The sequence below is a fragment of the Accipiter gentilis genome, chromosome 4 (genome assembly GCF_929443795.1).
Source record: "Accipiter gentilis chromosome 4, bAccGen1.1, whole genome shotgun sequence".
Lineage (NCBI taxonomy): Eukaryota > Metazoa > Chordata > Aves > Accipitriformes > Accipitridae > Astur > Astur gentilis.
In genome coordinates, this window is record NC_064883.1 from 47273397 (window position 1) to 47298865 (window position 25469).

Below are 25469 nucleotides of genomic sequence, written 5' to 3' on the forward strand. Positions count from 1 at the left end.
ACCAAGCTGTCAATCCTTCAAACTTTGGGAATAAGCACTGTGAGACAGGCAAGCAGAACTAACAGCCTTTTAAGATCAGCCAAAAAAACAGTCATGCCACACTCGCTTGTGCCACATAGGATTAAAAATTACGTATTCATGCCAATGGACTGACAAATAGCAAGGTCTTGCACACAAGCTGTCTGGATTACTGCTGCTAGCTCAAATCACAAACACACACCTTTTTCTTGCCTCTGCCGGCTCATACCAGTGGGTTTCAGCTGCCTTTGTTTCTCTCTGTCTGGAGCAGCAGACCTGGCTGGCAGAGTTGGCACCCCTCTTGACTTTGTGGGTCTCATGTAGCCTTTCACCTGTTCTGCTGCTTTAACTCTCTCTTTCTTTGCCTCCTTCACAGCTTTTTGTTCACATTCTTCTTCTTTTTCTTTAGTTGTGTCTTGAGGTTTATCTACTTCAGACTTCAATGCTAGCGTATCCTTCAGGTGAGCTTCCCCACCATGAGCAGCATCCTCTTCTGCAGGCCGAGGATGACCTTTATTGTTGTCCTTAGTACTTACTTTGGTTGTTTGGGCAGCTGTCAGATTTAAACCAGCAGCCTCTGCTTCAGCTGCTTTATTGTCCAAACTGCCTGGGCACTTCAGTGAGCTCTGCTCACTCTTCTTGCCTCCACCCAGCTCAGCCTCTTCACCTTTATTCTCCATCAATGCTTCTGCCACAGCCTGCAACACAGCTGCTTCTGCTTTGCTCTCTGGTATTGCTGGAAGTTCTGGGAAAATGGACCCAGTGTCCTTCTCTCCAGAAGAGACAGTTGCTTCTAGTTTCTCTGTCCCTTTGGCATCTACAGGAGCTGGTCTATTTTTTGAATCTGCCACCTTCTGAGGAAGGTCTGAGGAAGTGCTGTCAGTGTTGTGCTTTTTATCAGTGGTTCTTATTTCTTTATTATCCACCTTTGCCACAGGAGAAAGGTGAACTTCGCCCTTCTTTGATGTGATGTCCTGTTTAACTGAATGATCCAAAGGAAGTGGTTTACCTGCCTCACTGCCATCCTCGGCACCAGCCTCTTTGGTTTTACCATCTTCCTTTGAAACCTCTTTTCCATGCTCTTTGTGTCCCAGATTGATTGGTTGCTCGCAAGATTTCTGCGTCTCTATCTCCTTCTTAGCACCAGATCCAGGCTCTTTGCTGCTTTTCTCTTTTACTGCTTCAGGAGGAGTAAGCCCCTTACTTATTGCACCCTCATCTGCCTGCTTTGGGAAGCCAGAAGAAACATTGCCAGTGTTACCATGGCCAGTTACTGCAGTCTGAGCAAAGGATTCCAAGTCACTTCCTTTATTATTCCAAAGCATTTGAGGGCCAACGGGAAAGTTCTTAATATTTCTGTTTTCATCTACAAAATCCATGCCTTCCATTCCACATTGCACTTCAGATCCCATGGGAGGCTGCACGTCACTCCTGTTGGGTTTTGTCTCTAGAAAAACAGGCTGCTCAGAGGCATTTTTAGCCTTTTTTCTACTTCCATCATAATCCCTCTTTTTAGATCTATCAGTAACTGTGGCCAGAGTGCGATCTGCCACTGCTGGATGCTCTAGGATAGCAAGTCCACCCCCCCTGCTGCAAGGACTGGGACTTTCTGCTTCAGACTTGTCAGTTATCTCCATGTCATGAGGAGGAAACATCTCTGCACCTGCTTTATGCTCCAGAAGAAATGGCTGCTGCAAGTTAGCCTCCGTCTTTTTGCATTTCTCTTTACTACTTGTGTCTGATTTTTCTGGCTCCAGAGGTATAGCAGGAGCTTGTATTTTAGTAGTATCAGTTAGGTCATCTAGCAGACTTGCTAAAGTACTGGAATTAGTCTCTTTGCCTTTATCAAAAGGCTGAGTTTGTTTAATATATCCCACCTCTTCACCTACTGCAGGGATGTCACTTGGTCCCAGTACAACAGAGTGCACAAGACTATTTTCAGCCTTTTTGCCTTTCACATCTCTACTTTTTTTCTTAGGCTTGTCCACCACCAGTTCCTTGGTTGGACCATGTGCCACGGCTGCGTCTGTCCTGTGCTCTGGGGGAGGCTCGGATGTATCCAGTTCCTTACCTTTATTCATGGGCCAAGTTTCTTTAGTGTTGAGTATTTCTGGGTCTGATGTCTCTATTTTATGACCTGAAAGAACTGGCTGATTAGAGAAACTTATTCTATTGCCTCCCCGTGTTTCAGGCTTTTCCAGCACCTCTTTGGTTATACTGGTCAGATTCTCCAGCAAAAGCTCTCTTTCAAAACCAGACACCTTGTCTTTATCAAAGGTAATTTCTTTTGTGCTTCCAGCCACCTTCTCTTTGCTTGGAAGACTGTTTGTTTCCACCCCAGCATCCAGGACAGCTGCTGGCCCCAAAGGATTTTTTTCAGGTTTTTTTCTTTTCCCATCACTACACCTCTTCCTAGGTTTGTCTGCCACCAGTGTTGCATCAGAATTTATCACAACTGATTCACCTGCAGAAGTAATTCCAGCCTCTTTGCCTTTATCGGTCAGATTTACCTCTTCTGTTTTGCTGATCGTGTCAGCCATAGCAAGATGCTTTCCTTCCTCCCTCCTACTCTCCAACAGGAACGGTTGGTCTAAAGCACCCAAATCAGCTATTTTATTTTTTCCAACATTTTCCTTAGGCTCCTCTGTTACCAGCTCAATTGGCCTTTGCATTTTAGTTACATCTGATTTATTCTCCTTAAAACACTCAGCAGCAATACAGCCCCTCTCTCTGCCTTTATCACTAACACTAACTTCCTTAGTTTTATCAATTATGTCAGGAAAATTACTTTGGTCCGTCTTATTCTCAAGAAAAGGCTGCTGGAAAAAACTTCTTTCACCTTTTTTACTTCTTCCATCACTACCTCTTTTTTTTGGCTTGTCTGCATGATAAGCATGTGTAATGCTTACTGATGGATGTTCTCTAGCAGTAAAACCTCTGCCTTTATCAGGGTAAGTTGTTTCTTTTATAGTCTCGTCCATCCTCACTCCATCACTAAGTTTGCTTACATCCTCTGAAAGCATCATCTGCTCAGAGAAGCTTTTGATTTTTTTTACTTTCCCTTCACCACGGTTTTTTTTAGGTCTGTCCATCCCATGTCCAATACTGGGATCTTTTCCAGTCTGCTGCTCTAATGCAATAAATGCTTTCCCTTTGTTTCTATCAGGGGAATCTGCTATCATCATTCTGTCCACTGCTTCAGCAGAGGTGGGTTGTTTGGTTGCATCAGACTTAGCCGACAGAAGAAATGGCTGCTCTGAAAAACTGTCAGCCTTTCTGTTTTGCAAAGCAGTAACTTCCTCGTGTTTTGGTAAAACTAATGGTTTAACAGGCATTTTAGTAGTATCTGTTGGGGTCTTCAGTACTCCTTCTGAAGTACTAAAGTCAATGGCCATGCACTTATCGGAGGACACTGTTTTAGTTTCATCAGCTGCCTTTGGTTCATTAGGAAGCTTGTCCAACAGGGCTGCAGCCTCTAGAAAAGCAGGCTGTTTGAAGGATTCATTTTCAACCCCTTTGCTTTTTTCACAACTACCTCTTTTCTTTGCTGCTGCTTCTAGTGCCCCCCTGGAAGCCTGAAGCTCATGATGGACAGTGTCACTGAATGCTTCACGCCTGGGAGATGTGCATTTAGCCTCCTTACCATTACCAGAAAGGAGCAATTCTGAAGGTTTGGTCTGTAAAGAAGTTTCTCCTTTGCTTAGATTGATCGCTTCTGAAAGAGATGCCATCAGGTCAGCACATTTTGACTCCTTATACTCCCTCTTCTCATTTTTATCAAGAAAATATCTTTCCACAGGCTTGGTTGGCCCCTCTGCTGAAACAGATTCTCTCACCTTAGTCTTGCCTACCTGCTCCGAAGGAACCTCTTTTCTTTTGCCTTTAGATTGCAACATCGAACTGTCACCTCTCACTTCATCTGTTTTCATGACATCCTTGGTTTTTCCATCTAACACAGCCTCTAACGGCATGCTGGGATTTTGGGCCTGCTGTCCTGGTACTGGCACTGAGAAGGCATTTTGCTCATCCAAGATACGACTTCCAGTTATTATTTTAGCATCCTTTGGCATATCTGAAACTCTGCTTCCTGAGGCAATTGACTGCTCTTTGCAAGCTTCAGCAGGCATTACAGGAGAGACATCTGGTTTTTGCAATTCAACAGCAAATGGAGAATTTCTAGGAGCTTTTGAGACTGTTACATTTTCATCCCAGAAGTCCATTGTTCTTGGCAGCTGATTTCTCTTTTGTTTTGGTTTGTTTGGTTTCTTCTTCTTTTTTTTCACAATGGCCAGGGAACTTTCCAAATCCCAGCTCTCCCTTGGTACATCTCTGCAGCTCTCCACAAACTCCGACAGCACATTGGCTGGCTGCTCAGTTGCCTTTTTATGTGAAACCCTAGTGCGAGGGGATGTTCCAGCAACACATCCAAGTTCCACTATAGAATAGGGGTCTACTTTTGGGTCAGTACTCTTCTGTTGTGTGAGACCTATTAGACGTTCCTCTGGTACATCTGTAATAGGCACTGGTGCAGGTTTTGCTCTGCCAAACCTGCGTTCACTTGATTTGTTAGCTTGCCTGATTTGTGCAGTAGGTAGACCTGGAATACAGGAAGCCTGCTCAAACATCGAAGCAACTATTTGCTTTTAAAAAAATTAATAAATATACTATATATGTGATTTTAGCCATCTAAAATAGTCCATACAGTCATATGTGCAGAATTTTCCAGCACTGATACCACACTAATTCTAAAGCCACCTCAAAAGGGCTGGGATAGACATTTACACGCAAAACCTATTTAAACTATTATCGATAAATACGTCAATGCTATTTAAAAATACATAATTCCTGATACATGCTCTTACCCCACCAAAAAGCAACAGTTCTTTTAAGGACATGCTATCACTTTTTAAAAATGCATTAAGGATCCATTTTGTCTTAGCAAGACAAGATAACAGATACACTTTTTATATGTCTAACTGGCATCCTTCCAAAATGTGAAAATAGAGGTTTAGTGAAAGATGAGACTAGGGGAGAGAGAAGGGGGAGTGAAAGAGCTAAGTTTCCCCCAGCACCCACAGTGGAAGCAGCGGAAAGCAGAACTTCCATAACAGAAGTCATTTGCTGTACTCCATTATAGGCAGCACAAGGTTTCCTTAGCTACAAGCTACTGATTTTAAAGAGAGCATCAGTCATTTGTCACTTAGCCCTGGCCCACAAATCAGCCTCCAGTCACAAGAGTAAGCAATAACAGCTCATTGGAGAGGCTGGGTTAGCGGAGCAGGAAAAAAATTACATTTCCCTTTGGTAATTACAAAACTCAATTTGGAAGGAGGTCTTCACTAGGAATATTGTAATAAGAATTAATGGTCCTTTTTAATACCAAAATAAAAAGCTAGTGGTAATAGCAAAAAGATGGTGAGCTTTTAAATTCTACAGCGGAAAAGATACAAGCCAGTCCCAGTGATAAAGTACTAGTAGCACCCATATTAGGGTTTTTAGTCTGGTGAACATGGAGGGAAAAAGAATATTTAAGAGGGCAGGGATTAGAGGCAAAGTGCAAGCAGAATCACTGATGAATGCAAAGAACCACACAGCTGCTTGGTGCAAAAAAAGATTTCTGCTTGCTCAAGTGCCAACACAGTCAGTAGGAAAAGGTGAATAGTTCACAGAGGATATTTCCATTCTAAAATTGAATTATTATTTATATTCTACCTGTGGGCTCTTGCAGGGTTTTTTCTTGCTGAGGCTCTGCATGTTGGACATGGTTGTGTTCAGCCTCCTCCTTTTCTTTCTCTGTAACAGTAACATCCACAGTAGTAACAGATTTTTCTGGAAGGATATCTTTATTTTCTAGTGCAACGGCTTCTTTTACTTCTACTGGAACTGAAATACGAAAAACACGAACAGAATGTTTCAGTTCTTAGGAAGGCAGGCAACCTGCAGTTTAAAAGCAAGCCCTTGGAAAGGGTATAGGTTTTATTTTCTTTTTAATAGGAATTAAGTTTATAAGATATGGTAGTCTACTATGTATTATCTCCTCACAATCCCATTTTAAGCAGCAATTTTATATTATGGCAGACATACCAAGGTGGAGGCAAAACATGAAGCAAAGACTGTCTTGGGGCTTAAGCACAGGGTAAGGGTTTGCTTGGGGTTTGTTTTTTGACTCGTTGTAATCAACCAAATGCAGACTGTACTTGCTTCCCGCTGGAATTAAAATCCAGAATATACTCCATTATCAGTTTGGAGTCCCTATCTAATGCTAATCATCTAGTATTCATAGATACCTTAGAATATATTCATGCAGACACTACAAAATTCCTAGCTACACATAATTATAACAAATTTTAATTTGTAAGACATAATTACATTGGAGAATGGTTCTCTATGTAATTAATTTTATTTAAATTTTGAATAGAAATAAAAAATATGACAGACATTGGTACAACAACTAGGGATGAGGAAGAAAAAGACAAGTTATATGATGGTAATTTCAAATGTTAAGCCTACCATCTATTTATAACAGTCCCTGTGTTAGCACACACTAATAACCTTCTTGAAATTAAACCTTTGTTGCTTTTTCCTTGATAAGAAGAACAGTGTCTCTGAGAAAGAACTTAGGTGGCGGGGCAGAATTTCCTGATAGCAAAGTCCTGGCTCCAGTTTTATAATGTGGTTTGCAGTTCTCACCTGCAGGTTCTGAAAGATGGTTTGTCTGTTCAGGAAGATGCTCTTCATGGTGGCTGGGAGGTGGTCTGCTGTCTTTAGCTTTCTCTAAAAGATCAACACAAGCTTCTGGGACTTTTGATTCTTGTTCCACATTTGCAGGTGCTTCTGCAAACGGAATGTAAAGAATAAAAATTCATATTTTTTTAAATTTAGATCAGATTAAGCATGATAAAAATAATTTCCTCACCTAATTCTTATCTTTCACAAGAAGCTAAAGGTTTTTCTCACTTTCAAAACAGTGGTAATCTGCTTTTTAGGATCACTTTCTACCAGCTTTCCCCTCCTGAAAGCCTAAGTGTTTTGCTAAAGCATATCCTTCCTGTATTATTGCCTTTTAGTAGTAACTAAATTTTAGTAGGGATTTTTTGGTTAAAACTTCTCTCTTGAAATTTATTTCCATCATTAAACTAAAGAGTATTAGAAGGCAAGAAAGAAAATTTCTTACTCCAGCTCCTCCTGCAATCAATCCACATATGCTGCCTCTGCCCAGTACTATTTGCTCTATTTTGACAGTAATTTTCCCTCCAAAAGCATAGTGTCCTTTGGGAAGTTTATGCAGCACAGCAAATCTATTGTCCACCACATGGAAAAAAAAACGAAAATGCCCGCCTCGCCACTTCAACACCTATAGTCATTCCAAGGAAATGTCACAAAATTATCAACGAAGCCTAAGACTCTACTCAGAAACCATTTTCAAGATAAGCACCTTTGTTTGAACACATTGTGTCTTACAGGATCTGTGGAGATTTCAGTATAAGCTGAGGATGACAGTGATACAAAAATAAGTACTAACAGGGATGAACTAAAATGTCTCTATGGCTGTCCTAAAAAACATATATCACTGCTAAGCATGCCAAGTCAAAAAAAAAACCAACCCAAACCCAAAAACCAAAAAAGCCATTAAGATACTCTAGTTTTATATTTTATAACCAAAAACACCTCATGAAGCACTTCCTCTGTCTGTATCTTGACAGCAGAACTGAGCTGTACTTAAGATGTTTTGTGCAAGGCATAGCATAATCGTAGCTACTAAAAAAACATGCTTTTTATTTTCAGTCTTACAATAATTGTGCATCTGTGTAGCCATCACTATGTGCTACCAGGAGTGTTGCTGCTAGTGCTATGCCAACTTACAGTGGCCTTCTCACACCACTTGCCGTGCTATTTCAAGCCTGAATGAAGCTTTCAGGCATACATGCTCACCTGCGGGAGGCTTGTCGGAGGGTGACTTGTCTTGCTCAAGAGAAGACTTGGATGTCATCAGCTCTTCAGATGCAGCAATCTTGGTGTCAGCTGCAGAGACAGACTTAGCCTCTGCAGAGGCAAACCCAGAATCCATGGCAGGAAGAGGCTTGGCTTCTGCCACAGGAGTAAACCCAGAATCCATAGCATGATGATGGTTGACTTCTGCTCCAGCGGCAAACTCTGCATCTGCTGCTGGTGCAAATTCAGAATCCATACCATGATGAGATTCCACATCTGCTGCTGGGGCAAATGCCAAATCCATAGCATGGTGAGATTCCGCATCTGCTGCTGGGGCAAACGTCAAATCCATAGCATGGTGAGATTCCACATCTGCTGCTGGGGAAAACCCTGCATGTTCTGCTGGGGCAAACTCCAAATCCATCACGTAATGGGACACAGCATCTCCTCCTGGGGTGAAGCCAGTATCTGCCACTGGGGTGGATGCAGCATTGATAGCATTAGGAGACTTGGCTTCTGGGGCAGCAAACCCGACATCCATAGCCTGAGGAGGGTTGGCTTCTGCTGCAGGTGCAAATCCAGCATCCAGAGCTTGAGGAGGCTTGGTGTCTCCTGCAAGAATGGACTCAGCTTTTTCTGCAGAAACAGACATGACATCTGAGGCAGGACCACATGCTGCATCTGCTACAGAAACACAGATCACAGAAATCAACAAAATATATAGAATGCAAATACCTGACTGTGGTTTTATGACTAGAGAAGACAGGACTTTCACTCCCTGTCTTCTTGTCTTGCAGCATCACTTACTCCCCCCCCCGCTTACACCAGTGCACACAAGTTGTACTAGTCTTTATGACACTCCTCAGTGCACACAAGTGCTTTTCCTACTGCAGCCTCATGTGCCTTGTTTCGTATCCTTGACTGCAGTGCTAGACATCCATCTGCTCCTAACGTACATCAGCCAAGAGATGCACCGTTTTCGTTTAAAAACTACCTGATGCTACATAGCTGGCGAAAGACCAGAGCTGCTGGATCCACTGCGACCAACACATTCCACAGAACATATACAGGAATCACAATGAGGCTTTTTTCCTATACAGGACACAGAAACTTTTGGTGTCATCTTTATGAGCCCAGCTGTGTATTCCAACAATGGGGAAAAAGTCCTGAAACATTCCAGAGCCATACACACCTCATTTTAAATACTGTTTATGCTGTTCATGGGTGGTATGGTGCTGCAACTTGACCAGAAGCATTGTTACTCTTGACACAAAAGGCACTGCCATCCAGTGAATCACCAACTGCCCTTTATTCTTTCATGCCCAACTTGGCCTCATTCATTTTTTAACATAATATCTACTAAAGACTGAGCTGTTAGTTTCAAAATAACATTTGTCAGTTCACAGTACAATCAAGCCACTGCATTTAAATTTGTGTTTTCATAAAATACCCTTAAAGGAGTTTTTTCAGTCAGTTTTAGTTTGACATTTCAGCTATCTAGAGGCAAGTTTTTACAAATTATCAAAAGCCAGAAGCACTAGATTTCTCTTCTGCAACTATGAATTTCAACAGCCCCAAGCACTGCCCATACTCTGTGTAATGCAGGCACAGTGACCTGAACGTCTCGGATATACTGCTGAGTAGATGTTAAAAAAAAATAAAAAATTTCTACTGTTTGTTTGAGTCACATCTAAAAATATCCTCCCCAAACAACGGGAAAGATCTTAAATTAGATACTTAAACTGAAAAAGGTAAGAAATTAGAAAAACGGAAGAAGTCCTTTTTAAAGTAGCACTTTGGGATCCATTTAGATAAAACCAATATTCCAGTGAAGCAAACCAAAAAGATCCATTATGCATTAACCCTCATTTGGTTATTTGGTTTGCTTTTTTTTTTTCCCGAAGTGATATCAAGATCCTCTCCAAAATAAAATTTAAAGATTGTGATTTTACAGAATAATAAGACAGTAAAGAAATAGATATTAGAAGTAGTACGGATGCTCCCTGGTGAATCATGGAAAGTACTGGAATAAAGCATAAAGAAACTGGACAAAGACTAGTGCAAAATGTACCATGAGTCTGATGCTCTATATAAATTGTATATAAATACCTTAAAAACTCTGTTTTGAAGAGAGTCTTTAAAACGGACAGTTTTTAAGTTATTTCTATATAGCATCAGACTCATGGTATAACCATGTTCTTGACACACCTTAACATTTTTCTGGAGCTACAATTCTGAGAAAGAAGAGAATCATTACATCAGTTACTGGACTGTGACACAAGAGTTGGAAAGTCAAATAGTCTTGCTATTTCTCACCAACACAATTCAGGTATCATAAACCTTTAGTCACAATGGAATTTATTAATATCTTGCTGTGTTTCCTTCAGAAGAGGGAATCCCATGTCTTTCCACCATTATGGCTTGCTCATGACAGGCCTAAACCCTGCACCAACCTTTACACCAGGGCAACTTTACCTTTTGGTCCATCAGTAGCTTCAGCCCCTCCTGGGGATGCTGTTACTGCAGTAGGAACAAAACCAGGAGCCACTGCTGCAGGGCTTTCCGGCAAATTCAGCTTTATTGCTTCAGTCACTGTGGGGGGCACTGGGCATACAAAACCAAGCTTGATTAAGCACTCAGAAAGATCTTAGCAAACAGCTTTCTATTCTGGAGTTGCCAGGATGTGAATCACCCTCTCAAGGTGCTGCCTGTAGCAGCAACCCTGATGAATAAGCTTCCCTCACTTCAGTGTCCCAGTCGGATCAGACCAAAACAGAACCAGTTTTTACTGTCAATTTTCAGAAAATTAGTTTGTGCAATACTTGGCAAAACACTTGTATCTTGAGAGAAGCAACTGCTGTGACAAAGTTTAGGAACGTTCAGTTACAAAGCAATCCAGTTCTACCCTGAGCCCTCGGCAGAGCCAACAGCTCCAGAAACACTTTCTACCTAGGGCCAGTGTTAAACTACTCTCCTCTTAGCTTGTTCACCAAAATCAGCAATAGAGATCCCATTATGGATCAAATATAGTAATATACATACAACCACAATGGAATTATGTCTCAATGGAGTTTCAAAGATTTAACTGTAACCAGAATCTAAAGATTATTGGACAGAATGCACAGGTTTGCAATTAGAATTTAGTTTAAAATTCTGTTGATTATGCATGAGCCAAAATTATGTTTGTTGGCACCCACAGCTGCACCGACCCTTAGAAGCAGTAAACATTAGTGCTCTGACTTAGTGTCTACAAAGACTAGAATCCTTGACAGCAGTAAAGTTCCGGTTTTAAAGTTTCTTTTCAAGAGTAAATTTTGTTCACCCTATTTATCATTTTAGTGTCAAGTAACGCTTGAACACACATCCCAATTGAAAAGTCAAGTACCTTCACTGTAATGGAGATGCACAGAACGGAGACACAGTCTGGAATCCACACAGCTTGCTGCTGAACATATTTTTTTTGCACACATCTACATCTGCTAACTTAATTCCCCAAAACCATGAAAAGGGCATGCTTTCAGTGGGGTAAAACCCTGCTACACGATATGCCCCCAAAAGGGCATGCCACTAATTCTACTGACAGTCGGGCTTGGAACTGCATATACTAAATTAGAAGTAAACAGTCTATAAAATGCAGGGTTCTCCCCACCCCTTACAGCACTAAACCAGAAAATGCGTGTCAAGTAACATTTCTCTAAAACATGCATTTCTATTGTAAACTGATTTGAGAATCAGAAACAGTGTTGTTCTTGGTCAGATCCCACTTCACTTCTTTACAGCCTTATGTTTCTTGAAAAGTCAGACTAACAGAAAAGCTCTGATTCTGCTGTTCAGAAACTCTCTATAGACAGTTCCTGCAGATCAAGTCGAAACTATTTTTACCTGGTGGCTCAACAAAGAAAGAGGCATCTGGTGCCGTCACATCATGCTGAACTCCCATCCAATGTTCTTCAGGCACTATGGAAAACAAACACATTTAGTCCTGCCACTGACACTAACACTGCTCTATTTTTTCAGTTAAAGGTATTGACTCTGCTGTTTTGTGAGTTCATTCTCAGGTAACTTCTCAGTTCCCTTTAAGAATGGTACCAGAACATCATGTTCTTCTGTGACTATTGCTAGTGAAAGCTTGCATCAGAGAATAGTTATACAACAGCACTGACCCCAGGACCCAACAGAGCAGGTTCTTTGCTCAATTCTTTTGGGCAACTGGCTCTCGGTGGCCCTGCTTGAGCAGGGGGGTTGAACAAGATGATCTCCAGAGGTCCCTTCCAACCTCAGCCATTCTGTGATCTCCTAACATCTTCAGAACATTCACACTGAACCAAGAACTGTCATTGCCAACACAATACTTTCTAATCTTGACTCATTTTACATATCAACTCCCCCACCAAGATTCTTTAGGACTAGGAAACCAAGATTTTCCAGCTGCATACCCTTCAAACACAGCTAGCGAGACAGACAGTAACAGCAAAACATCTGTTTCTTACCTGTTTTGTCCTGCAGAAATTCTGCAGTTGAATCCAGGCCAATGAAGGCTGATGGGTCTAGAGCCTCTGCAGGAGAATACAGGGGCCCCAAGAAAGGTTGTTCAGGTACCATCATAGATCCATGTGGTGCTGATGAAATAAAAGGCTGTTTGTTAATCACCACGCTAGCCCCAATGACTCCCCCCCAAAATTTAAAGTCTATACAACACTTGGAAAATAAACAATTCTGTTCTGCTCACAAGCAGCTTAGATAAAGTTCGTAAGCAACTCTCTCAATCAGCTCACCTTTATAAACTGCACTGTAAATTGTGTATGCACATCTAATTTTTTTAACAAGGTATAAGTCAGTAAGTACAGGCAAACTATTTTCTTTTGCTTTCTGCTTCTGCTCCTATGAATTCTTATTAATAAGCGCCTAAACTCCAATAGTCCAAAACCTGAAGACCACTTCATGGAAAAAGTTCACACATTTCTAGCCATGAAGACAAGAGCCATCACTAATGCCTGCTTTAACTCAACTTGTCTAGTTGTCCTATTTCCTTCTGCCTAAATACACTTCAAAAAAAACCCTTCCTGGAAGTAGCTATTGAAATGGTTTTAGGCAAAGAGAAAAAAAAAAAAAAAAAAGTGATTATATAGTCTGTGAACTTATCAGCTTAATAATTTTCAGTACATGAAAGTCAACAGAGAAAACACCAAAACCTGACTATCGGGACAAATGCCGAGAAGGAACTCACCATGGATGTCTCTGGAAGCATCAGCATGGTCCGTGAACAGCGGCACATTCTGCATGTCAGTAGGAAATGATAAATCAGGCAGATTCTCCCCTCTGTGCATGCTGAAGGGGTCTAGCAGGAGACAAGGAATGAGGCCAGTGTCACCACACAGGGGGAAGACATGGTGCAGAGTAAGATTATTTGAAAAACAAGATGAAGATGCACCTGACACCACAAATGGACTTCCGATGAAAAACCGCTTTCAGGATTATTTACCAGGGGCAAACACCTTCACAATTTAAATTTATGCCCAACAGTAAAACACAGTTGTTCAGACTGCTTCCTAGGGAAAACTGACCGAAGTTTAGATTACGACTGTTGCATGGAGAACCCATCTCCTCCTCTCGAGGAGGAAGCATCTGTTTCCAACCTGATGGATACATACAGCTAACCTGAGTCAGGAACAATGGCTGAGCTCCGCATCAGTTAACTCGACAGCAGACCAAGGAAAGCCTGCATAAGCTACATGCTATCCTCCTCAACAACAGTACGCCAGTATAAACTGACTGATGGTCAGGTTTTTTAACCAAGTTACAAGCCAGAGAGGAAAACAACACATTTCCCAGTGTCCCAGGCAGATGAACAGCCTTCACCCTTAGTTCCAGACCAGACTCACTGGTGAGGCTGTCAGGATCTTTAGACCATGTTTGCAAGTTGTCTAGTGTCAGCTTTGGCTGGTCTAACACACATTAGCTTTATTCTGCTTTTGGTCCATGCTTTAAGTGGATATATCGATGTCATCTGCAAAAGATGGTACTCCAGCAGCTGAGGATTCAGCAATAGAAAATTCCTTTTCTGCAAGTTTTACTTTTTGTGTGCACACACCTCCTTTCCCCTCAAGTAATCAGCATGGGCATTCAAACCAGATGGGACGGAGAGAACCACCATGCCAAGTGTTATAAGATGGATTACTTAACTGAAATGCCATGAGTCAGAGAGCAGACAGACGACCTCACTGACAGAATAAAACTAAGAAAAGATGACCCTTCCACGACTTAGTCACTGTACTGTAATACAGTCAAGGGCAAGACACTGCAAGGGGAAGGAAACGTGGCATTCCCCTCATTTCAAAACTAAAAGAGATGCTGTTGATGTCCCCTCTTTGTGCAGCAGTTAGATGACGTGGCAAAAACAGGCGACCCAGATTAAACCCTGTCTCTGCTCCAGAGAGAGAAACGGGAGAAGTGGAAGGAGTTATGGCTGAACTTTTGTTTCCCATCTCCAAAGACCCTCCAGAGACTCAAAGTGGGCCTGTGCCCTACATGAGTTTTAGCATTTTTGTGACTGGAAAGCGATGTCGTGCTGCTGATGACAAGGTGATGCTTCCAGCAAAACACATTGCAGCTGAAAATTGAAAGGCAGGCGGGTAAAGATGAACTGTATGGATGGCATATGGCCATTTCAGGAAATTATCAGTTCTTGCATTAAATGAGCCCTGAAAATAAATCTCTACTTGTTCAAAATTTGCAGCTTGTTTAGAATATTAGGAAGCCAGACAAATGTTAAGAATCTGAGAGTATTGTTTCTAAACAGGTGGAGATAAGATTGACAAAACATTTATGGAAGTTTCTCTTCAGCTCAATTCTATAAATACTTGTATCCTTTGCTGTTCAGTGACATAATTCCAGTTTGCCAATGACTGTGGACTAATAAAAGTGTATTACTGTAGATCATTTAAATAGGAACTCTTCATATTTAGATATTTACCTGTAGTTACAGTAATAAATCATTATACATTTGTAATTAGGAGCCTTGCAGCACTTTCAAAGCTTGCAAGCAATTAGATAATGTTTAAGTTTTATTCATTCTACATTACAATAACATTTTTAAAACAAGTCTTTTTATTACAGGTAGTACGTAAAATACATATGTATGTTTTTGCTCATAACTTTTACTTCTGTTGGGTTGAGTCCCACTGCCAGATCTCAAGGCAGTGTTTGTAATATATAACAGCAAAATCCAGAGCAGACTGAAATGCACTCTTCCAGCTGCTCACAGAAGTGGCAGAGCTGGCATTTCCCGTGTTCCTCACCAAGGAATGAGCAATTACAGCAATGCTGGTCAGGAAACCTGTTACACTACTGACCAGAGAATTCTCTCCTTGGGAGGGAAATCATCCTACTGTTTTCCAAAGAGTGTGCATAAATATATTTAATAAAACCGTAGACTTTTATGAGTCTGCTGTTCATCTTTTTCTCCTCCTGCTGACAAGTCCTTAAAGCTTGTCTATCCTCTCTGATCTCTCTGCTCAGTTATGGGAATCGACTAACCTGTAAGCAGAATCTCTTGTTTATGCAGTACCAGGAAGAGCAGTATGGAGTAATACTTTCACATTGAAGTATACGGGGTACCTTATGCATGTACAGATGTGCAAGATACTCTAAGGAGGTGAAACCTAAGGAAAAGTGGTTTCATGCAATAGATAACCCCACAGATTCACATTATTCAGGCCAAAAGAATACTGGGTGATGGGCCAGGTATGTAAACTGCTCTTAATCAACAAGTTTGTCATGTGGCTATTGAGCATAACCACATCAACATCCCATTCTTTCATCTAACAAAGCAATGGGAGGGAAAACCCCAACAACTGTGTTTTAGAAACTAGTGGCTCTTTTGTTCCAGTTGTTCCATGAATCATTTCTTGTCCTTGTAACAATACATAATTTCTTCACTGAATCTCTTAGTAAAGATGAGATTCAGATAGCGAGATAGTAATTTAGCAAGCACATCTACGGTGCTCAAAAAAATATATATATAAAAATTTCATCCTGTTTCAGCCAGTATCTTTCCCAGGTTTATTCCTGTTATAATCTAGGTAGCACATACATTTCTAATACTTCAAGAGCTAGCAAGTAATTTCCCATAAGCTTTCTCAAAAATGAAAGAAAATTGGGTGAAAGTTGTTGGGTGAAAGGGTATCTTTTTGCAGGGACAAGTTATACAAGGTTCATTTAATTTTCAAGAGAGTCAGCAGCTACACAGGCTGCCTCTGGAACAGACCGACCTGCATTGCAGACGCAGCTACGTGACAGCTGGAACTGGGATTTCTGAGAGCGAGGCAAGACTGGCTTTCAGCTGTCAACAATTTTGGCGAGGTTTGCACTGAAAGCCCCAGTACTCAAGAGCGGTTAAACTGTGGGAGTCAACCAAAAACTGCTATGGCCATGTGAGCCGAGTCAGGGGGAAACCTGCTTCCCTCACACTCTAACACACTGGACTAGCAACTCCATTTTTAACCAGCTAGACTATGCTCTAGGGCAAGTTAGGGGCTTGATGTGCTAAGTTAACTCTGGTGTCAAGATGTCACACATTTTAGGAAAACAGAGCAACACATCCTAAAGAACACAGGTGTGAGTACAAGGCAAGAGGACAAAACCACCCTTAGGGATAGAGGCTAGGACTGTCAGGTTACTCAGCTGATAAAATAACTGATGCTAGAGTTTTAAGAATAATACAGTCGTACCAGCCATCTCCATGGGTTTGAATATGGGCTGTGATTCAAAGCACAGGTCTCCATCATCCATCGTCCAGGAGTCATTACGATCGAGAAATTCTTTGTAAGACAGCTTTTCATCCATGATTTCTCCTGGGAATACTGAAATTAGAGAAGAAAATGACACAGTCAAAAGAGAAAGATTAAGCTAAAATATTTAAGATACGATTACTGCATGATATGACATTCAGAGGCCAACAGATAACATGAACCATGAGCCAAACCAGAGACCATGAATATTCATTTTTTTACTGCTTTGACCCAACTCTCCAAATTTAAGAAACAGAACAATTGGAATTTCTGCTTCTTGATACACATGTAAGATGGAGAATGGACTCACATGTCAAAGTGCCGCCCCATTTTCAAATGTTGGACAATTCACGCTAGCTCCTCACTCTCATCTTCAGGGAGATTTTTCATTAACATAAGAGCTACAACAACCCTGAGACCCTGAACTTGAGGCTGAGCAAAGCTTTCAAGTCTCAATACAGAAATACCAAACACAACCTGCTCATCAGGTCACAGTGGGGAGGGGGGGAAACCAAAGCCTCTTCCTCTCCTGCCTAAGCATTGACTTGTATGCGCTGAATCTGACCATATTTACAAAAATGCTAGTACCACCACAGACACACAGTACCCATTGGGTGGTTTTGCTCTCTATTTTACTAGGGAGACAAACTCCAAATTATTTGAGTAACTTTTCCCTGAATACCTCAAAGGCCTTTATTTGTATATCTTTATATTTCACACTTAAGCCTAATCTTCCCCCAGTTTACAATAAAGACAGTTCTTGGAACACATCAACACATCAAAGACTGATAGTTTATATCTAACCAAGGAAAACTTTAATCTTTCTTTGCTGGCCCATGTTAAAAACAACTGCACTGAGACTAACAGCCTTCAGCAATTTGAGATGTTAGAGAGTTAAGTATTTTATTACTGAAGCCTTGGCAGGCACTTTTCACAACCTATAAATGCCTCACAGAAAAATGCATGCAAATAAAGTAGTTAGACTACATAAAACTATTTAAATAAGGTTTGTCACAAGGAATATTGAAAATATGCAGGTCAGCCTTTTCCCGAAGTCCTTATAAGGAGCTAGAAGACATTCAGTAAACCAAAGCAAGAAAGCTCAGCTGTGAACTGAGACACCCTCCAGCAGCACCATTAAGACATGATGTGGGCTCTCCTCTTTCTCACCATCCATGCTTTTTGTTTGTTTGTTTTGTTTTAATTTACATCTCCACTTTGCTCCAGCCTATTCTCTTCTCCCAGTGTAACACCTATGGATGAACTAGTGGATAAGCAAGAGCTAGTAGCAGACATATGGTGCACTGACAACAGCCCCAGCTGCACCAAAGTCTTCATGAACAAGATGATTTCACCTCTCGTCCTGGTAGGCTGGGATTTAGAGGCCCCTGAGAGTGCTACAGGCCTCTCAAGGAGCATGGTCCACCCCTACATGTTGGGGAGAAGCTTTGGATATGAAGGGAACTGCACATGCATCTCCAATGACCACTATTTTTATCGCTTTAAATCACTTCAACAGAGAAACAAAAGCAGCAGCTAGTGGTAATGGCTAGGATGGGGGGTGGGGGAGGAATCACTAAGGCATAAATTAAGTTCTCCTTGTAAATAAGAGATGCATCAATATGTACAGCATATGAAAGCTAGCTATAAGGAGCTAACACTCACAAGGTTTGATTTACACTTAAGATCAACACACAAAAAAATCCTTTACTTCAGCCATGTCAATACTGGCTACTTTATTGTAGCTCCCTCACTCTCAGCTGTTAGGGTAAAAAGCCTGGTCGTTTCAACTTTCAAAGACATTTCTAGATCCTGTAGTTGCACAAAAGAAACAAAAATACAAGTCCTAAAGTTTTCAAATATGACAACCACAGTGGAAAGGCTCAAAACAAATACCCAGACTCGTGACTTTTCAGATGAATTTTCTTTTAAGGAGACCTGAATTTGTCAACTCTTCTATTGACAACATAAGACTTCCCAGAAGAAACTGGAAATCAGTTTGAAAGAAACACAAAAAAAATTTACACAAATTTCTTCTCTCATCCCCTAATGCAATATGCTACACTCTCTTGCCAATAAATCTCTATGCTTTTAATATTTTTACCTTCACTTAGGCTAACAGTACCACTTGCAAGACTGGAGCTCAGGAAAGGAACTTGACAGTGTGCCTCAAAAGATATCCCTGAAGACAACCCTTAACTCAGTGCAAAACTGCAGTTAATAAAAGCAAACCCAATGTTAACACACAGAAGGAACAGAACAGAAGAAACAATTAAAAACAGAACACTGGTATATAAAAGCAACAACCACTGCCTCTTCTAGGAGGCTGAGGTATCAGCTAGCTGCAAACAGAGAATTCATAGCAAGGTGGAACAGAGATTCACAAAGAAACTGTAAAAATTCTAATAATAATAAAGTGATTGAGAAAGAGTAAGATGAAAGAGGGCTTTTGGGGTTTTTTTTGTTTTACATCACAAAATAATGAAACAATACAGGTACAAATCAATCAGTGGTTACAGCAGTTTGACCAGAGATTTTGTTCTTACAAGAATAGGAGGGGATTCAATGAAGTTAGAAACACGTAAAAAGCTCAGCTTAGTACATAAATACTACTTCTCATAATTAAAATCTGGAGTTCAATGCCAAACAGCGTCCCTAGGCTCTAAAACTTTGCAAGGTCAGAGACATATGACAGTCTGCATATTCCCATTTTGAGTCGTTGACAGCAACACACTTTAGCAGGGACTTCACAGATAATCCCCAGGAAAGGCAGAAGAATTAATGAGCTTTAACTCCCTTTGAGGCGCTACATGAACTGCAGCGTGGCAGATGGGACAGGCCCCTCTACCTAAATTCAGGAGGCGGCAGTGATGGTGTCACCAGGTTTCAATTAACGGCAGCTTGGTTCCCTCAGCGGGAGCCAGGACATGGGCTCTCCCTGCCCATGCTGGCCTCTTGCTAGGCAGGGAACAGATCCCTTCCCCAAGCTGCCGACAGGCAGCCCCCCCCCCCCCCCCCCCCCCAGCCACCAGCTCATCCTCCTGCTCCATCCCCAGCCCTCTGCAAACGGAGAGGCTTCCAGCTTCCAAGCTGACCTGTACGGGGGTGTCCCAGCTGTGCTCCGCTTCCAAGGGGGCTGAGAAATGTTGTACCAGACATGCCATACTGCGGATGAGGTGAGCAAAAAGGAACTGGATCTTCAAAGGGAAACAAGACAATTTACAAGACTGCTCATGGCACCAGCTTGTGAACTTGGGTGTCCCACAGGAAACAACCAAACGAGTAACATGCCAGAAACATCCTTTTTTCCTACTGAAATTCAAAATACAGAGAATGCTGCCTACCAGCCACAGGTTGGGTACTGACACACTACGACAAGATAAGCACTAACTATAGGAAGCCATGTTACGCTCTAACAGAATTCACGATCGTAGAAGAGTTCCTATTCAGATTCTGATGCAACTAAGTAGAAATCAAGCAGATTTATTTTTTACCCTTAAATGCACTCTGAGGGCCAGAGAATGGGAATTCAAAATGTAATTCTAGCAAACACAGGATCTTCTACTACTTTGCTTCTTTGTAAACACCACCAAGAAAAAGTGTTGAAGAACTACTTTTGAATAAATTCAATTTCTGACCATGAGCGGAGTTGTTTCTACCTCTTGTGCTACAACCCTACAGATGCTACAAGCATCTACAAGCATCCTAAAGCAGTGCTGATTTGGCAAGTGGATGCTGCTTTTCTGCCAGTGGCTTTTGGCTCTCATTCTCTTAAATGCCTACATTTGACACAGTTGACTTCAGCAGAGAGGATACAGAGCTTTATGACAGCTCTGCTTCCTCTATGCAAAGGACGAGGTACAACTGTGTGCAAGAAGCAAGTGGGAAAGGTGACGCGTGAAGGCAGTAACCCCCTCGTGCTCCGCAGAAAAATCAGCCTAAGCAATGCTGGCTGATCATGGCGTCTACGGGTAGCATAAAGGCTGACAATTTAAGCAGGGAATATTTTATTAAGACAGACAATGATCGTTTAGATTTGCAAAGTACTCTGAAGATAAAATGCCACTACATGTGTCAAGAGACATTATTATTTACGATTATTTGCGGTGCAGAATAGCAAGGGATTTAATTATACTCTGTTGTAAATTCTTCTGGACAGAAGCCTGTCATTCATTTGTTCATAAAACTCCATTTAAAGCAAAAAACCCAGAAGACTGTGAATGTCCTTGTCAGTGTGAGGAAGAGGCCTGGGAACAGTTAAGAAAATTTGGCATGAACTTTCTCAAAGATGACTCTAACTGATTTTTGGATTGGACCCACGCTAAGTCTGATCAACTTTAGAGCACACACCAATTGAACTCTAAATATTTTAACTAAATCTGTTAGTACTAGACCACAAATACATATTGGCATATTGCTATTATTAACAGATCTCACAGGGGAAGAACAAAGTTATGGTCACAACAGGTAAACCAGAAGAAAAACCTCCACTTCATATTTTTTTTTAGTAGCCAGGTTGCATTCATGCCTTTATTTAAAGAGGAGGGGAACCTCCCTCAACCACACACCTTGCTGGAAAAGGAATGAGCAGGACAGTAAGGCAGCATACAAAATGAAGTGTAAAGGGAAACATTTACATGCAACATCAGATGAAATCAAACTCCTGCAACAGTTGAGCAAAGCTATATTGGTATTTGCGAACCCTTAGTTCTAGCAAAAGCCCCAAAAAAACAGATGAAAGATGATTCAAAAGCAGTTGTGAATTGCCTCTGCCAAATCATTAGAAATATAAACCAGTGACTTGCATATTTTTCATACAATATTTTCGTAACAGATTCCAATTAAAAAGAAAAAAAAACAAAACAAAACCACCATTGCTTTCCAGCAGAAAAACAGACGTAAGAAGGAATCCAGTTAGCTGCTTGAAGCAGCCAAGAGGCCAGCAGCCAGGTCAGGAGCAGGCACAAGGCTTCCGAGACCACAGCAGCCATTTGGTCCCCCCCGCCAGCAGCATGCCTCTGCTGAACCTGATCTTCGCTATGCGAGTGCCAGTGACAATGCAAGCAGAGAACAAAGATTGCTGTATCAAAATAAGCGTTAGCAAAAACTCCCTTGCTATTCCCAAAGTGTTTGTCAACATTACTTGCTGTACAGCTCTAAAGCCGAGGCGCCCAGCTTATTTATCATTCCCACCCCAACCCAATATTCAGTTCCTCCTTATTCAAGCAAGCTTGGTGGAACATGAGAAACATGATCTTGGAAAACAGGGTCCCAAGGACTGTAGAAAAAAGGATTTTTCAATTCCAAACCCAGTCCTGCAGACCCTCCTAAAACACACAGTCTACATGTGATCTACAAATAAGACATAAAAGCAAACAAAAATGACTAGCCAAACTCTTATGATGAACGATCCTGAGAGTGCCTATTAATATATATCAGCAGCAATGTACTCAACACAAAATGTAAATTTGACAGACCCCATAAACCTGTAAAGTAATTTAAGCAAGTATCAAAGCTTGCCGATAGTTGAAAATCCAGTTACGACTGTTGATAATGATAATATAAACCGATGTAGGATTACAGCTTACAAAGTATTGCTTAAAGAAAAAAAATACTGTTAACAACATACTTACAAAGCAAACTTGCTTCTGAAAGAAAAAATATGGATCCCATGCAAGTAGCACCTTCCCTGAACTGATCACACAGCAGGTTCCGGAGAAAGAGTGCAAAACATTTAGTAGGGCTGCTGACAGTGTTGATTTGTTTGTTTTATCATCTGCTCTGCAAAGATCAGCATGGTCACATAAACCAATTCAGAAGCTAATCCATACAAAACAGCACTTCTGGGGACCTACAACACGGACACTCCCAACATGGGCAGCCTGCTGTGCTCAGACCTCCAGAAGACAAAAAAAATAATAATCTGTACCCACTAACATGCAGGACATCACACAGTGAACTTCCAGCAAGGAGCACTCTTAGGAGAGGATTACCACGATAAAGCCTTTTCGCTGCAGGAGATGCTAATCTTGATAGGTCACGGACCAGATCTCCAGCTAGAGGTTAAGTATCTTCAAAATTAATGAGTCTGCAGCCATGAGATGTCCCTGCCAGCACCAAGCCAAGCAAACAGAAAAGAGAAGCTTAAGAGCTTCGCTCCTATAGCTGATCTTACAGCTAATTTGCCCACATCACTGCATTGGGTCAGTATCTTAAATGGATGCCAAGTTTGCCTTCCTGAAATCACCACCTAAGACTGGCAGTTTTACCAGTTGGCAGAACCCACCGAGCCCTGCAATAAATTCTCAGCAATCTCAAAGGAAACAAAAGTCCACACCACCTCTGTAGGGTATGGTATACTACAACCTTTAAAAGGAACTTTAAGAGGCATTGTTAGAAGGCAAGGATTTGGTAACATGCATATTTTTATATTCTCCATGAGATTTTGAGCTGTTCTGGTAGCACTTGGTTCCTGTGCAAAGCTCTGCTCTGCACAGCTGCACTCAGCAGGCTGCTACGAGCAGTTACTAACATAAGCAACTTCTGACTCTCTGCATATGGATTCATGAGATATTTGCCAGCATGTCCTCTCTGATTTTTTTATGCACGCATACAGAGGTATTACCTTCAATATGCTAACCCATAGTGTTATACAGGATGGGGTGACGGGTGGAACATCCCCTACGGGCAGCCAAGACATTCGGGGTTCTCCTCCTTCCCTTGCTCAGGACATTGATGCAAGTCTCACCTTAAAGGTTACACAGTAGCTCTTCAAAGATGCTCAGTGCTCCCTTTGTGCATGCTGGCTTCAGAGTAAACAGAAAGTACCTCACAGAAATACCTTCTCAGTATTTTACTATCAGTTTCATTATTTTCTAAAACAGAATATCATCTGGTTCCATTCAGAGTGAAGGGTCTTACCATCATTGTAAATGAGTATTACAGACAAGCTTCACTAGTACCCAAAATCTATGGGATAAACATAGACAAACAACTACATGGAAAAGGATGTACACCAGCCTACCAAAGGAATTTTGCACATTTTTATCCAAGAGGATAAGAGCTCAAGATTAAAAGAAGTTTTTGCATTTAATAAATATATAAAGCACAAAGCTGGCAGTTTTGATGGAGAAGAATTTATCCAGACCAGAGTTGTAAAACTGGTAATTTCTGCCCAGTGATTTTCCTCTTGTCAAACTGAAATACAGGCAATTCCATTTAAACTTTTTTTTTTTTAACTAAAAATCTGAGGGAAACTGAGCACTGGACAGGTTGCCCAGAGAGGTCATGGAGTTTCCATCCTTGGAGATAACTCAAAACCCAGCTGGACAGAGCTGCAGCAGCCTCCTCTGGTTTCCCTGCTTTCAGCAGGGGAGTTGGACTTAGGACATCAGAGGTCCCTTCCAGCCTCCTAAACTTTCACAGAAACTTCAGATGCTGCTATTGGAGAAGGAGACTTCTGTCCTTGCAGAAGAGAAAGGCTTAACTACCAGGAGCTCATGCTGAAACCAAATCTGGCTGAGATTACTCTAAGTACTTTAATTTGCTGCAATGAGAAGCAAGTTAAAATCCACCATTGAGTTACATGGGAAAAAGATGATCAGGAATATATTACAGGTCCTAAAGAAACCGCAGGGCATTTCAGACAGTGCCAACAAGTCAAGAAACATTTTATTGCTTTCCTTCTGAAATTCCATTCTGTTATATAATCCAGAATGCTAAAAAAGCTCAGTGCATACGACTGTCAGAACCAGTATCTCCTAACTGAAAAGACGCAAAGTCAGTAACTTCAAAGTTCAACACAAGGTTCACATTTTGCCTTTAAAAAAAACAACAAAAAGAACCTGCAAGGAAAAAAAAAAGATGCAATTGTGCAGTTTATTGCATAGATTTTTTCATTACTTACTCTTCCTAAAGAGACATTTCTTCAGCAGTTATTGCTTCATGATAAATTGAAAGCAAGAACCAGAGACGCACAGAAAGCACACCTCCCACCCTCAGCTCTAATTGCTCTACCAGCAATGTTTGTTCTCATGCTCAGGAAGTTATCTTGTTATCACATCTCAGGTGTTACTGGAGAAGTCTCACAGATTGCTGACAGCGCTCCGGACTGCAATGTAGGCCAGCTTCCACTAGATACTCTCTTTAGATTCCTCTATATAGAGCCACACTCAATAGACTCTACATTTTTTAATAAGGAAGGTACTTGAAGTCCTGTTGTTAAACAAAAGGCTCTCTAAAGACTTATTTCCACAGAGTCGTCATAGTCACATATAAACAAAATAGCTCTACTTAGGAGACTTTTTACCCATAAAGTGTGACTCTGAGCAGGTATCCGTTTGGTGAATTAAGAGAACAACATGTTTTCTACAGGAAGATGAGAAGTACAGGAATACTGCCGGTGTTACCAGGTGTTTTAAAACTTCAGACACTTGAAGCATGGTTGAATATTTTTACTTTTTGCTATTCTTGGGATTGTTTGTTTTTTCTTAACTGAGATTTTGGAGAGTGAAGTAATGCAACTATGACAGCCTTTACTGTTTCACTTGGGGTTCCTTCCTAAAGCTGAGAGCCTTCTGCATATCCTTGGTAGTGAATATTTCAATCCAAAGCCGTGCAAAAACCCACAAACCTGTTCAACAGGCCCAACGCAAGATGCAGACAATATAAAAGAACATCTCTACATATAGAAACCCCAAAGCAATAACCCCAAGATTGAGTCAGCTAAAT

The 25469-nt window shown here is 41.2% G+C and overlaps 1 protein-coding gene across 10 annotated transcripts in view; it reads right to left on the reverse strand.

Moving 5' to 3' along the window:
* Positions 1-25469, reverse strand: part of MAP4 (microtubule associated protein 4) — a 160399-nt gene that overhangs the window by 47276 nt on the left and 87654 nt on the right. For 8 of the 10 annotated variants that reach the window (XM_049798007.1, XM_049798001.1, XM_049798008.1 and 5 more), the window contains 8 exons: positions 16680-16811; positions 13178-13288; positions 12441-12569; positions 11833-11907; positions 10426-10554; positions 7951-8634; positions 6709-6852; positions 5731-5901 (listed from right to left, as the gene is read on the reverse strand). In XM_049798007.1, the coding sequence (XP_049653964.1) occupies positions 5731-5901; positions 6709-6852; positions 7951-8634; positions 10426-10554; positions 11833-11907; positions 12441-12569; positions 13178-13288; positions 16680-16811 (1575 nt within the window). Of the gene's footprint in view, positions 1-5730; positions 5902-6708; positions 6853-7950; positions 8635-10425; positions 10555-11832; positions 11908-12440; positions 12570-13177; positions 13289-16679; positions 16812-22372; positions 22618-25469 lie in introns of those variants that run through there. The other 2 variants (XM_049798009.1, XM_049798004.1) reach the window with 2 other exon arrangements.